This window comes from Phodopus roborovskii, unplaced genomic scaffold (genome assembly GCF_943737965.1).
Source record: "Phodopus roborovskii unplaced genomic scaffold, PHOROB, whole genome shotgun sequence".
Classification (NCBI taxonomy): domain Eukaryota; kingdom Metazoa; phylum Chordata; class Mammalia; order Rodentia; family Cricetidae; genus Phodopus; species Phodopus roborovskii.
In genome coordinates this window covers 9,172,941-9,188,087 of record NW_026126416.1, presented here as the reverse complement: position 1 = coordinate 9,188,087, position 15,147 = coordinate 9,172,941, and the positions used below count along the sequence as shown (strand labels likewise).

General features: G+C 44.8%; 1 protein-coding gene across 3 annotated transcripts in view; it reads left to right on the top strand.

The window, feature by feature from the left end:
- The window catches only part of Rin2 (Ras and Rab interactor 2), a 163,779-nt gene that overhangs the window by 92,798 nt on the left and 55,834 nt on the right, over nucleotides 1–15,147 (top strand). For 2 of the 3 annotated variants that reach the window (XM_051183241.1, XM_051183240.1), the window contains exon 3: nucleotides 11,400–11,500. In XM_051183241.1, coding sequence (XP_051039198.1) covers nucleotides 11,400–11,500 — 101 coding nt within the window. Of the gene's footprint in view, nucleotides 1–11,399; nucleotides 11,501–11,750; nucleotides 11,910–15,147 lie in introns of all 3 variants that reach the window. The other variant, XM_051183242.1, reaches the window with a different exon arrangement.

Below are 15,147 nucleotides of genomic sequence, written 5' to 3'. Positions count from 1 at the left end.
TCTAAAGCAAACTAGTGCTGTAGAAAAAGTGAAAACACCTAGAATACCATCCTTCAGAGTGTTTTAGCTCTGTGGCATGTCACTGAACCTGAAAACATAGCCACTGGCTGAAATGAGTAGTCATCTCAGACCTTGGAGGGCCAGGACTCTTATCAGTGGCCTGAGTTTGTGACACCCCTAGTGGTACTCTCCCAGCCTCCACCATATTGGTGAGCCATGTCTGGCAATATGGAAGCAGTTGTGGTCTCTTTGACCTGTTGGCACATATGGCTTATAATTCAGTTATTGGGAGAAGCATGTTTTAAAGCAAATTGTACTGTGTGCATTAAGAGCTTCTACTTTGTGGCGGTAAAGAAGGGAAAAGACATGAGCATAATGCTTTTAAAAAAATTCTTTAGCTTAGCTTAAAAAATAATGGTTTCATTGTGGCACTAAGTGCATATGTATATATTGTTGTATTTTGTTCATGTGGCCCTCCACTATCCTCCCGTTTTCCTCCCCCACCTTCCTGATAGTCCCTTTCCTCAGGCCAGATAGTTCCCCTTTTGAGTTCATGTTCCATATGTATGTGGGGTTTGGGATGGGTGGATGGGTGGATGAATGGATGATAGATAGGTAGATAGATAGATCTAGATTATACAGGAGGGACCCAGGTAATTTCTGCTCCTTATTACCCTCTTATTCTGCCCTCCCTTTGGACCCCTTCCTTACTTTCATCATTGTCTTTTTACTTTCATGTCACACAAGCACATGTATGTATGTATATACAAGCATGCACATATATATATATATATATATATATATTTGTTTTGAAATCTAAATTCCACATATAAGAAATGAGATAGTCATTCCCTAAGTCTTCAGCAGACCCTTTTTAGTAGATAGCACAATTTCTCCTACTTCCTCTTCCTGTCCAGCTGAGGACAAAGGACTACTCAGAGCTCTAGCTCTTCATTGTCCTGGTTTACCCTCTGTCTGGAAGGCAAACAAACAGGGAAGTTACCAAGGGGAAGATGGGAGACGGAAGAGCAGTAGTTCATTCATGGGGACAGCTCTGGGCTTGGGGAATACAGAGCTATACAAAAAGACATTCCAGCTTGGGGAAGTTACATTCAGTGGAGGACACTTATCTTAGGCAAGCAATTACCCCAGGCAAGCCCAGCAGCTTGAGTGGTCAAGGTGTGGGCCTAAGCAGGAAGGCCAGAGGGCTTCTTAGGTTGTGTTCTTCACAAACAAGTCCAGAACTGAAGTTTTTATTAAAGTGTCTTACCTAGACATACTCTCACAGAACCCTGTAGAAGAGTCAGGGTTGAGTCAAGGGAGGGAGAAACCTCACACTGGTCTCCACTACCAAGCAGTCTTGTAAGAGTAGCTTTGGTCCATCTGAAAGGAGCATGAGAACATGGTATTGCTTCAGAATAGGAATGAGGGGGCTGGGTGGGATACTTCATCAGTAGCTGGTTGAAGACTGAGCCTTGCGGGTCCTTCTTGGTCTTTGTGTAACAGACAAAATAGGTTCCCACAGTAACATGTCTCCTATGACAAGAGATACGGGCTGGCTTTGAGGGCAAGGTCTTTTCCTGAGCTTTCCCCCAAGGTCTGATAGGCCCCCATGGTGGAAGGGCAGTTCTTAAACAGAGCTACCAGAAGTCTTCCCAAGAATCTTCAGGTCTAGGAAGATCTAACATGCTGAAGTAATGGGTAGCTTGTGATACTGTCACATATAAGGGACATGGTATCCTTAATTTTCTGGGTTTAATTGTGTGCAAACAGATGCAATCATCTCAGGGCACAGGGCTTGATGGCCTAGGATTCTAGGCCTGACAATATTTTATGTGCTTTATTAATTTTGTAGTGGTTTTGTTTACTTCCTTAACACATAGTCTTGCTGTGTGGCTCTTGCTGTGTGACAATTTTATGTCACACACACAAAATTAAATTCCAGAGGAATGAAAGACTTACAAACAAATGAATTTAAATAAGCAAAACTGTAGATAAGTCTAAGTACAACTATATGATCTCTATACTACTACAAGATAAGCAAGAACCATAAGAAAAAGTTGGATGGTTTTTATTCTACCTTCTGGCCTGGTGTTATATCCTTGTGTGTCTCATTACTTAGGAGGCTGAGGCAGGATGCTTGATAGTACAAGGCTTGCCTGGGTGACAGGGCTACCTTTAGTAAGGCCTCGTCTTGAAGTCCTTTCCTTTCTTTGTTCCTTGCTTGTTTCCTCCCTCCCTTCATTCCTTCCTTCTTTCCTCCCTCCCATCCTTCCTTTCTTCCTCCCTTCCTACTCTTTCTTTCTTTCCTTCTTCCTTCCTTTTTCCTCCTCTTTCTTCTTATTCCTCTTTCTCCTCTTCTTCTCTCCTCCTCTTCCTCCTCCTTCTTCATGTAAAAAGTAACCTCAAAAGGCTGAATGTAGTAATACATACCTTTAATACCAACACTTGGGAGCGAGAGACAAGCATGTATCTATGAGTTAAAGGTCAACATAGATATCAAATAAAAATCCTGGTGCAGTTACATAGTAAGATCCTGTCTAAAATAAGTAGATAGGTAGATACATACATACATACATACATACAATACAAGGGATAGGATAGAGCTCAGTGGTAGAGTACATGTACACGGCACTGGGTTCAAGCACCAGTACTGATTCTATCATCATTAAATGTCTAAGAAAAACATTAATTTAAAATAGTCTGAAAGAAAGTATTTGAAATATATGGGACAATGAATTCAACCCACACCTTTATACAACTTATCAAGAAATGTAAAGAAACTCCCCAACTGAGCAACAGATATGTGAACAGCAAAGATACAAATAGGTAACAAAAATATAGTTCAGACAAGCAAATCACAGCAAAACAAACAAACAAAAAACAAAAAAGAACAACTTCATTAGATTGAATGACATTTTAAAATGTGGTGGCACACCTTTAATCCTAGCCCTCCGGAGGAAGAGGCAGGCAGATCTCTGAGTCTGAGGACATTCTGATCTAGTCCCACGCCAGTCTACATATCTAGTTCCAGGCCAGGCGGCTGAACCCTGGTCTAAATAAATAAATATTAAAATTGGATGTTGGGCCTGGGAAGTGCTTACCTCAGTGTGTTTGATACCCAGCACCAGAAGGTTTTTAAGTTAAAACTGGGTAAGTGGCTGGTGAGATGTCTCAGTGGATAAAGGTCTTATTGTGCAACCTTGAGTTACTAGAGTTTATATCCACAGAAGCCATAGGGAGTCTGGGACACTTGTAATCCCAGTGTTCCTACAGTGAGATGTGAGACAGAGACAAGTCTGTGGCCCAGCTACCCTGCAATACACAGCACTGAATGGCATGAGGCCCTGTCCCAACTAAGTTGAAAGCAAAGACCCATGCCCTAGATTTTTTGTGTGTGACATGTGCGGGTGCATGAACACATAGAAACATTTAAAAGAAGTACATCAATGGAGTCGAAATCCTTCAGTGGATAAGAACACTAGCTGCTCTTCCAGAGGACACAGTTTCAATTCCCAATACCCATATAGCAACTGGACCATCTGTAACTCCAGTTACAGGGGATCCCATGCCTTCATTTGGTCCTTAAGGGGTCAAAGCACACTTAACACACAGACATACATACAGGCACCATGCCTTACAGATGTAATTTTGAAAAATAGAATATTTTAAAAAATAAGTACCATTTTGGTTATTTTGTTTTGCTTTTCAAGGTAGGGCTTTCCTTGGCTCTCTTGGCACTTGCTCTAAAGAGCAGGCTGGCCTTGAATTCACAGAGCTTTGCCTGTCTCTCTGCCTTCCAAGTGCTGGAATGAAAGGCATGTGCCAGCGCTGCCCAAAATAATTTCAAATATGGCAGAGGCAGTAAAAAGGGGGGAAGGCACAAAGCCACCTGGATAACTGTGACACCACCAATAGCCTGGATACATGTGTGCTGGTGTTTCTCTGAGCTTTCACATGCTACTCAAGGATACCCAGCCCAGCGCTGCTCATGAAAAAGCACTGAAGTTGACCCCAGTGTCTCTCAAAGTTGAGTGGAGACGCAGAGAGGAGTAAGGCTACATGCCTGTAACCCAGCACTGGAGACACAGAGGCAGGAGCATTACCACAGGTTCACGTCAGCTTGAGTCACACAACAAATATTAGACCAACTAGGGCTCTAGCATGCCCTTTCTAGAAACAGAGAACTAAGCAAAGGAAATTGAGGTGGTGAGTAGTATTTCCTCACATTTAGTTGATTCCTGCCAGATTCCATTTGATTAATCGTACTACGAAACGTTAGTAAGCTATGACACACATCAGTATGATTCATTCCTTTGGGTGACAAAACAGAATAATAACATTAAAGAATGATCCAGCTGGGCATTGTCACCAGCTTCTATAATCCCAAGGATTGCCTCAAGTTTGAGGCCAGCCTGGGCTACATATTTCCAGGTCAGGTTGGGATACAAGTGAGACCTTGTCTCAAACAAAACAAAAACAAAGAAAATAGTTGATTGCTGTGGCACATGTTTATAATTCTAGTACTCAGAGATGGGAAGATTGGAAGATCAAGGTCAGTCTTGGCCACACAGTGAGTTTGAGGCCAGCATAGGCTATAGGAAACCTGTCTCAAAACAACAACAAAAGCAAACACATCTCTACAAATGAAGGTGGCAGCCCTGGGCTACCTTTTATTCCCTGGCCATAGTTCAGTAGCAAAGGTTGTTTGCAACTGTGGAAGAGGTCTGGCGTTTTCAAATTTGGCTTCAGAAAACCCCCGTGTGGGATGTACCCACCAGACTCAGGAAGCAACTCCAGGTCAACAGAATGAGACAGGGGAGGGAATTGTTTGGGTCATATGATTTCTCAGGTCCTGGAGTAAGTCTTTTCCCACACGGTTGATTCCCAGAATGCAGAAGCCCACCAGACTCCAAGGCCAAGCTGATGAATTGGGGTATAGAAGACATTCTGAAGCTGGCAGCCAAGTGCCTGACTTTTCCCACACCCTAGGTTTCCAACCTTCACCCTATCAACTGCACATCCCTTCTCAGAGGCTGATAACATTCCTGAGTGACACCAGGCATGTTCAGCCTTGCTCTCTAAGCACTTTCTTGTTTTATTTTTACTTGACCTTCAAGATAATTATTCTCCTTTATCTAACCCCAAAGAAGAAAAGATTTGGGGTCCCTCCCTTTTTCCTCCTCCCTCCTGTGTATACAGGAAAGTCACATGCAATGACTTTCCTTCCTATTAGAGGAAATGGGTGCTGGGTAGATGAGAAACCTCTGCACAGATAGACAGCGATGCCCCTGCCCCAGGTCCTTGCTGTCCCAGCTCCCGGGCTGAGTGATGAATGAGCCTCCCTTAAGTGTCACTTGGCATTAACTCTCTGTAATCTTGACTGCCAGAAGTAGGAGGCAGTATATATAGGAGAACACCAGTGACAGTATTTAGTCCTCCAGCCACCCGTCTTATAGCATCAGTCCCCTAGAACCTTAAGGATAAGGCCAACATACTGCACCTTAGCCCAAGGTGACCTGCCCCCAGATGGTCCAGTTACCACTGCTCTACACGGGCCAAGCTGCAGACCTCCTCAAAACTGAATTCCACAAGTTGATGCAGAATGATTAGAGTGGTACAAACTAGTGTAAACTCCTGCACCACGCCTGCGTGCACAGGTGAGATCTCAAAGGGCTGGGGCAAAATGGAGCCCTCATCAGTTATCCTCCCACTCTGGGCAGGGATGTCACACACATGCAAAGTCACCCATGGGGACTAGGTTTCTGAGTCCTAGAATGAGGGGGAGGACCAAAGACCCAAGCACTGGCCCTCTTCTACTCTCCTCCTGCGATCGCCATGACCTGCCCCTCTGGCCTCCTGGTCCCTATACCCAGCCATGCCAGCAACACCTTCCCCACCCCCACCGGTTTATTTAGTTTATGATTTTTGGCATGCCAGGGTCTCAGGTGTGCTAGGGAAGTGCTCCAGCATGGTGTCACAGTTCCAGCCACTCTCCCAGCTTCTGAATAGGTGTGCATCACCACTTTACACTAAGCCTCATGGCCCTGCAGGAGAAAGAAAACCAAGGTGCTAAGCCAGGTATGGTGGCACACACCTTTAATCCCAGTACTGGGAGCCAGAGATAGGCCAGTCTCTGAGTTCAAGCTCAGCCTGGTCTGCAGAGTGAGTTCCAGGACAGCCAGGGCTATGCTGGGGGAAAAAAAAAAAAAAAGGAAAAGAAAAAGAAAAGAACCCAGGTGTTGCCCTGGATTTGATGATGGAGTTCTGCTGTGTTCTACCTTGGAGGGCCTGTTTGTTTAATTCAAACCTTAGTTGCTGCACTGTTTTGGCAATGACATATGTCCTGCTGTTTGGGGGGGTAAGAATCATTGTCTCACTAACTTTATGACATGACAGCTTGATGTATCAACCAACCCTCTGACTACACCAGGCAAGAGGCACTGTTGCCCCCTTCCCTGGGGTCTGCAGGCTTCCTGTGTGACTAGAGTGGTTAAGAAGCCACACTAGAGGACCAGCTTTGCAGATGCTGAAGTATCCAGTCCTCTCTGGACCATATCCTCAGCATGGGGAGCTTCAACAGAGACACTCCCGGGCTCCTAGACTGGCACTTGGGTTTGGGTTGTGTAAGTTGTAGAAATTTTAGTTAATAACACCAGGTTTGTGCAAGAGCTCTTGGTGGCTTTAATGTGGGTCCCTGCAATCAGTTAATGGATTATCTCCATCCTCAAAGGATGGATTTAGGAAGAACCCAATGTAAGAGATTAGAAGGGCTGGAGAGATGGCTCAGCCATTTAAGGCTATGCTCACAACCAAAAATATAAGAAATTAGAACAAAAGCATATAAGAATTAGAAATAAACAAATAGGCACACAATTATCAAAGAAAAATGTAACCCCCAATGCCCAATCCATGGGACTTCAGAGAGGAAGGAAAGGGTGTAAAAACATAATGCTAAGAGCAGGCCTGGCCTAGAACATTTGCTCAGGTCTGATGCTTGAGGAATTTCCTCTATGCTGTCAAGTGGATGAGTGAAGTAGGGACTGGATGGAAGGGAAGGGACATACCCTTCTCTGGCAGGAATCCAGGCAGGAGCAATGTTTGCCTTCATCCATCTTCATACCTTCAGGTCACTGTGCAGAAAAACAATGTGCTTAGTGGCTAGCCAGCTTGATACCACTAAGTGAGAGCCACACTATAGGATCTTGTGCTTGGCTAGGTATAGAGAAGGGAACAGAGACGAGGCCTAGAAATGCAGTCAGAAGTGCAGTGCTAAGAGCAATGCCTGGAGGAAACAGCTTAGCTGGAAGGGTCAGTTGTCTCCTTTGGAGAAAGCCATTGGGGACCCAGGAGTGTCCAGCCATGTCACCCACCTGCATTGGGGGATTTTTATGTTCAAACCAGTGTGGTGGTCATAGAGCGGTGAAGAGTAGAAAGGTGGATGGAGACACGGTGACCTGCTACCCCTCTGTTCTTCTAATTTAAATCCCACTGTCTCTCCCCATTCACATAGGCACTTTCTTTTTTATTTATTCTTTGATGGATTCATACATACATGTGTATGATGTATCTTGAGCATGTCCGATGCAACACGCCTCCCCTCTCCCCACAACGTCACTCCTCCTACCTCCATGCTCTCCCTTTCTCCTTCTCTCTCTAGTGTACATGACGCTCTGGGCTTAATTTTAAATACCACCAAACAAATCTTTTTGTGACAGGGTCTCACTAAGTGACTCTGGCTGTCTAGGAACTCACTATGTAGGCCATGCTGGCCTTGAACACACAAAGATCCACCTGCCTCTCCCTCCTGAGTGCTGGGATTCAAAGTGTGTGCTACTATGACCAGCCTACTTTTCTGTACATACCCATATGTATAATATTTGTATGTGTTTGTGTGTCTGTGTGTGTGTGTGTGTGCTTATGCCCCAGGCCTACCCAGTAGAGGCCACAAAGGGATGTAGTTATAGGCTTACAGTTGTAGTTACAGGCTTCTCTGAGTCACGCAGTGTGAGTGCTAGGATCTGAGCTCTGGTACTCAGACAGAGCACTAGTAAGTGCTCTTAACTACTGAGTCATGTCTCCAGTGCCTTGTTTGTGTTTGAGATTATTTCATTATTCCAGGCTGGCCCCCAAATTCACTATGTAGTCAAGAATGGTCTTGAATTATTGATTCTTTTGCTTCTTCTCAAGTACCAGGATTATAGGCATGCACCCCAACACCCAGAAGCCTAATTTTTAATTCTTCTTTCCTATAATTTCATACACAACTATCAATTCATATCCATTTCTGGCAAGTTGTCCCTAAATTTTCCTCTTCTTTCTGTTCTCACTGCTCCCAAGAGGGCCAAGACATCTCTTGTCTGGGCCCAAGTAGTCACTCCTAACTAATTTCCTTGTCTCTCCCCCCCCCACCCCCAGTATTTATAAAGCACTAACTGGCCAAAGATAAAATGTTCTTTTTTTTTTTTTCTTGGCAGTGCTTTAGATCAATCTCTGGACCTTGTGTTGGTTAAGCAAGTGATATACCTACTGAGCTGTATCCCTAACCACAACAAGACAACCTCTATAGACCATAAAAACATAATCCTCGTAATATCCACAATTAAAAGCTTCCAATGGGGGGCTGGCGGGATAGCTTAGCAGTTAAGAGCATTTGCTGCTCTCTTCCAGAGGACCCAGATTTGATTCCCATATGGCAGCTCACAACTGTCTCTAACTCCAGTTTCAGGGAATTCAGACATATTTGCAGGCAAAATATCCATACACATAAAAAATAATTTAAAAAAAAAAAAACTTCCAGTGACTCTTACTGCAGGAAACTAAAATTTCATAGACTGTGATAGTCAGTGAACATGATCTAGTACCTGCCTGCTTCTTTTCCCAGATTCAAGAACTTTCTGCACGATGGACTGTTCCTTTAGTCTTAATGTCATTGAGGACATAAGAGGTGCAAACCCCTCTCCTGATAGCCCAGACTATATAGCTGCCTTAGTTGCCCGCTGAGCACCTCTAATCTACCTTCATTCTGGAAAGTCTCAGCCTTCAGTCCTAGGGTCTGTCTGTCCCACCAGAATGCTAGCCCAGTGAAAATGGAGACCTGCCAGCCTTCCTCTCCACTTCTTTTGAAACTGGATGGATGAATGAATGAAGTAGAATCAAACAGCTTATCAATAGACACATTGAATGTTAACATAAGCCACATGTATATGGAAAACAACCGCACTTTCAAAAATCTGGAGCAAAGTAGCAACCCTAAGCACTTTCTATAACAGTGGCTACTAAGTACCAGTAAAGCTTGCATTGAGGAGCTAGGGTTGTAGCTCAGCAGTGTATCACTGGCCTAGCATGCATAGACCCTGAGCTCAGTCCCCAGCATTGCCAAAACAGAAGAGGGAGAGAAAGGAAAACCCAAAGGAATGGATGCTTGAGATTTACGCCATCCTTTGAGGGGAGGTAGAGCCTCTTCATAGTAGGTGAGAGACAAGATAAGCCTTGGCCAGAAGGGGTCATGGTTTTTCCCTAGATATCTCTGGGACTTACCCACCCACCACTTACCCATTCCCAGCCTTGATCAATTCTTTCTCTTCCCTTACCCTGTCTTCTTGCTTTTTTTTTTTTTTTTTTTTTAATTTTTAGATTTTTATATTCATTCATGTATCCATCCCGGTGTAAACTCTGTCCATGTTGTCTGGAATGGTCTTAGCCTGCGGTGTTCAAATGACCCTCCTGCCTTTACCTCCCATGTAGCTGGGAGTACGAGGATGACCCACAGGTTCTGCATTTACCAGCCTCAAAAAGCACATGCCTATAATCACAGTGCTCAGGAGGTTGAGGCTGGAGGGCTGCCTTGAGCTCTAGGCCAGCTTTGGTATACATAGTGAGTTTCAGGCCAGCTTGAACTGCATAGCAAAATCCTTTCTCAAAATACCATAACAAAAACTTCAGTGAGAGAGAGAAACTGAAGCAGGAGGATCTCAAGTTCGAGGCCAAATTGCCATACAGAATGAGTTCAAGACCAGCCTGGGCTACATGGCAGACCTGGCTCACTCTGGCTCAATGACCCATCAGTCAATCAGTCAATGCCGCAGATGGAGCTATTGTAGAATATTTACACAGTGTATATGAGGCCCGAGTTTGATCCCTAGAACCACACAAAAGTTTAATTTGTACGTATACATTATTTGCTTATTTGCGTCTTTTTGAACCAGTGTCTTATTATGGAGCTCAGACTTGTTTCAAATTCTTTATACCACTTTCTGCCTCCTGAGAGCAAGGATTATAGTTGTGTACCACCATGCCTTGTAATACGTTTTTGTTTTGTTTTTCTGAGACAGGGTCTCACTCTGTAGCCCTAGCTGGTCTAGAACTCATTCTATAGACCAAGCTGACCTCCAAGCCCCAGAGATCCTCCTGCCTCTACTTCCTGAGCGCTGGAACTAAAGGGGTATGCCACCACAACTGGCTATTTGGGTTTTTTTTGAGAAAGGGCCACATGTAGCCCAGGCTGACCTCAAACTGGCCACATTTAGCCAATGCTGGCCTTGAATTTCTGTTGAACAACCTGCTTCTGTCTCTTACATGGTAGGCTGACAGGCAAGTACTGTTGACTTAGCTAGTGTATCTTTAAAATGAGTTTATTTTCATGACCTAAATACCATTTGTCTCATCGAGGATCTCATGTATCCTAAACGGCTTTGAACCTACTATATATCTGAGGATGAATTTCACTCCTGGTCTGTCTTCCCACCCGTACTTCCTGAGTACTGGGACACCTGTGTACACCGCTATGCCCAGCATATACAGGGCTGGGAATCAAACCTAGGACCTCATGTATTTGAGGCATGCACTTTGCCATTGAGCTACCTCCTAGCCCTTTTGGACACTTCTGTGACAGGATCTCACGCTGTAGCCCTGGCTTATCTGCAACTCACTATGCAGTCTAGACAGGCCTCAAACCCACCACAATCATCCTGCCTCCACCTTCTGAATGTTGGAATTTCAGATGTGTACCACCACTCTGAGGTGGTTTTGATCACAAACATTTAATGCAGAGAATCTCTTGAAATATTTCTTTTGACAAAAATGAATTTGGAGGCTTTGTTCATGTATCATTTATTTATTCTTCTGTATTCATGTTGAGCAACCCATACTGGGCGTCAGAATCTTTTCCTTATTACAATACTGAAACCCAAGCTCTTTCCCAATACCAAAACCCAAGTTCTTCCTCTTTTTTTTTAAGGGGAGTTTGTCCCTCCCCCTTTATTTTTTCCTCTGGTTAGAGGAAATTCACAGAGCCAAGATTTAAAACTGGGGGGGGGGGGGGGTAGGAGCTCCCTGGCTTTAGGAACATGGCCCGCCCCTTCACTTCCTGACGTCATGCTATTTTTGTCTTTGAATAGCTCATCGACACGATCGCCTCGGAGATCGGAGAACTGAAACGGGAGATGGTACAGACAGATATCAGCCTGGGAAATGGCCTGGAACCTTCTGAAACCCACAGGTGATCAAAGACGAAGTTAGGTTCTGGATGCGAGTTGGTGGACTCAGGGAAGCTGGTGATTGAAGAGGGTTGACATCCTGTCTCTCCTTCAAAGTTTGGGGACTGGAAGTGTGTTTGAAGGACTGGAAGTGTGGTGACAATACCAGGTGACATTTTCTGTAGGAGGTGGGAGTGGCCTTGTCTGCTTGTTTATTTTAATTGCTTTAAAGGCACTTGAACTTTATACCTTCTTGATTCCTCCTGGCGCCAGAACTGGGAAACCTAGAATTGTCGGTGCCATGTCACAATGATGGACAGAGTAACACAGCGGATCCTCCGTGCACGAAGTAGAATTCAGTATAGCCCTGTCAGTCTCCAGGAGGTTTAAAGGGGAGCAGCTAAAGAGGATGGATCCGTTTTGCATTCTCAGGTCAGAAAATCCCCTAACCTGAAAAGCCATCCAGGGGGTTTGGAACTGAATGAGGTTATGAATGCTTGAAAGGGGATACCACAGCTTGTGCCAGTTTGGCATGCTGCATACTCTTTGAAAAGGTAGGAGGGGCTGGTTTTGATCTGGAAAATGGGTGTGCAGGGGTCATAGGTGGGGTAGAAGGTTGAAGGTCAAGTCTTTTTAGCTCTTTGATACATCCTTTGTTGTTGACCAACAAAGCAGAACATCATTGCCCCAAAATGACACAGCAGTTGGTGCCTAGGAAACTGATTCATCATCAGGTCCCCCCCCCCCCTTTCCCTGGTCAAGGTTGCCTGGAATAGAACAAAGTTAAGATTTGTAGTGTGGGTTCTGCTTATAACTCTCGGGACACGCAGGCAAACCAGGTGACACTGGCTGCCCAGGCAAGTTTTAAACCAGCTTGACTTGTTCTCTGCCCAAGACAGAGGTAGAAAAAACAGCACCCTAGAGAGGCAGGTGCTGGGTCAGTGAGAAGGTGGTACTGCAATGCCAGGCTTCTCAGGAAGAGCTACACTTGCCTTAGTGGGGCGTGTTCCTGGCCTTCTCTACAAAGTAATGGGACTAGACCGGTTGTTCCTCAGTGCTTCTTGGCTTTTGAGGCTTTCTTTGTACCCGTGTGAAGGGCTTTGATTCGTTAAATTGTTTTCACCCCATAAACTTGACACACATGCACAGTGCACCGTGGTTTTCGGTTACAGGTTTTTACTTTCTCCTTATATCCAGAGTAGCTCATAGGTTCTCCTCGGGACTTTCGCCCAGGGTTAACCTTTGACTTGTTATGCTTAAGCAAAACTGGAACACAGGCTGATAAGGAGGAAGATTTATTGACATTGGTTTCTCCCACGTCCAGAAAGAGCAGTGCTGGGAGGTAGACCCTAAGCTTTGCAAGTGACAGACACAGAGTGAAGGGGACATCTCTCCCGAGTGAAAGTCACAGAGGCTGTTGAGATTTAGGGAGCGGTGGGCTGCAAGCCATCAAGATCTTGCTCTCTGACCTCAGCAGATGATGGGGTGAGAGAACTAAAGTTCATTTAATCACTAACATCGCCTGTCTTTATTTGTGGTGCGTGCTAAGTATGTGTTAAACTACTGATCTGCACTCCCAGCCCTAATGCCTCTTTTCATCTTTTCCTTTCCAAATTTAAGAATGACCAAAAGTGCCCGGCATGGCCGGTCATAGTGGCGCACACCTTTAGTTCCAGCAGAAGCAGAGGCAGGAGGATCTCCATGAGTTCGAGATCCCATGACAGTTAGAGCTGTATAATAGGTAGGCCCTGTCCCAAACAAACAAACAAAAACAAGAAGAATGACCAAAAGTACACCACAATAACATTTTTGTTCATACTACTATCCTTGGATGCTGTGTTCATTAACACTGAACTTACTCATTTTAGAGTCGCTTTACTTGCCTTTCAAAGCATTATTTGGTAGTAGCCAGACATGGTGGCAAGCACTTGTAATCCTGAGATTAGGAGGTGGATTGAGGAACATCAGGAGGGAGAGGCCAGGTAGGATTTTGTTGCAGGAGTTTCTTTCTCAGCCAGGTCCCACTGCTGTTTCGGCCCCAAATAAACACACAGATGTTATATTAATTAGATGGCTAGGGCTTCTTATTGGCTAGTTCTGCCTTAATTATTAAACCATTTCTATAAGTCTAAGTATTTCCATGTGGTCTTACCTTACCGGAGAAAGGTCTGGACCTGTTACTCCTTTTCGTCTACATGGCGTCTCTTCGCGATCCCTCTCTGCCTACCTTTCCCAAAATTCTTCTCATCTCATAGTCCTGCCTATCTTCTTGCCTCTATTGGCCAAATAGTGTTTTCTTCATCAACCAATAAGAGAAGCATATATACAGGAGGACATTCCCCATCAGGGTTTCATGAGGATTATTGCTTATTTAGGAGAAGCAAGATAAATTGGCATTAATTATGTATATAGGTTGTGCTTACCATGTGCGGGCCTCAGGAGCGTGTAGCTGCCAGCCCATTGTATCTTCATAATGACTCTAAAAGGCAGTGGTACCTTATGACTCTTGTTCTACTGGTGTGGAAATTGATGATGTGGCTAAAACACCAAACCAAGGATGCTTGGGCATTAGGTTTTTTTAGAAGCAGTGACTGCTTTTAATTTGTCCATTTTCCCCAGTGGAGGTATCAGGAGAGTCAGGCAATGGGAAGGTAGGAAAAGGGAACTCTGAGTTGTTTCCAGAATTAAGCAAAACATAGCCACAGGTACAAGGTCACAACTCAACCCTGGAGCTGTCTTAATTGCTATAGAAAGAAGTGATGGAGCACACATACTGTAGTCCTGAGATGTTAGTAGAGGCAGGAAGAGCAAAAGTTCACAGCCAACCTGGAAGGAAAGAGAGAAGGAACGAGAGGGGGAGGGAGGGAGAGAGGAAGAGAGGGAAGGAAGAAGGGAGGAAGGGAGGAAAGAAGGAGAGAGCTACCTAACAGCCCCACCCTTCCAATGGCTGCCCACATGCACCTTCCTTTGACATCCTTCTGCACAAGGGTGACTCTAATGGGGCCTCGCCTGAACTTCCTCAGTTGGTGGAACCTGCAGTTAAATACCAAGCTAGTTCCCTAGGTGGGAAATCTTTGCTTCCTGGCTTGTGTTAGCATTTGGTTCCAAAACGCACTTGTAGTGTCAGTGTTTCCTTGTGCTCTGGCTCCTTTGCAGAATAACATTTTAAGTGTACTCAATAAAGTCGACAGGATGCCATGGGGAAAACAACTGGGTTGAAACACAAGGGCAAACAAAATGTTTAAAACGTAAGGGTTCATAGCTTGGATATTTCTTTACTAATGCAAATGGGACCGGCAACTGTTGACATCTGAACAGAGGGGAGCTGTCCCCGTGCTGCTGCAAGAAAAACACCTCTGAGTTCTGTTGGCAGCAAAGACACAGGCACTGGGAACACTCCGCTACTACTGTTACCACATTCCAGATGGAAGGAGGTCCATGTTCTCACCATCTCACCCCAGCCCGAGTGTGTGTGTGTGTGTGTGTGTGTGCACCAGCACACCCATAGAGAACAGAAGTCAACTCTGAGTGTCTTCCTCTATTGCTCTCCACCTTTTTTATTTTTTCTTTTGAGGCAGGCCTCCTGCTGAAGCTGGACTTCATTGTTTCAGCTAGACTAGCTGGCCATTGGGCTCTCAGCGCCTTTCCACCTCCTAGCACCAGGGCTAAA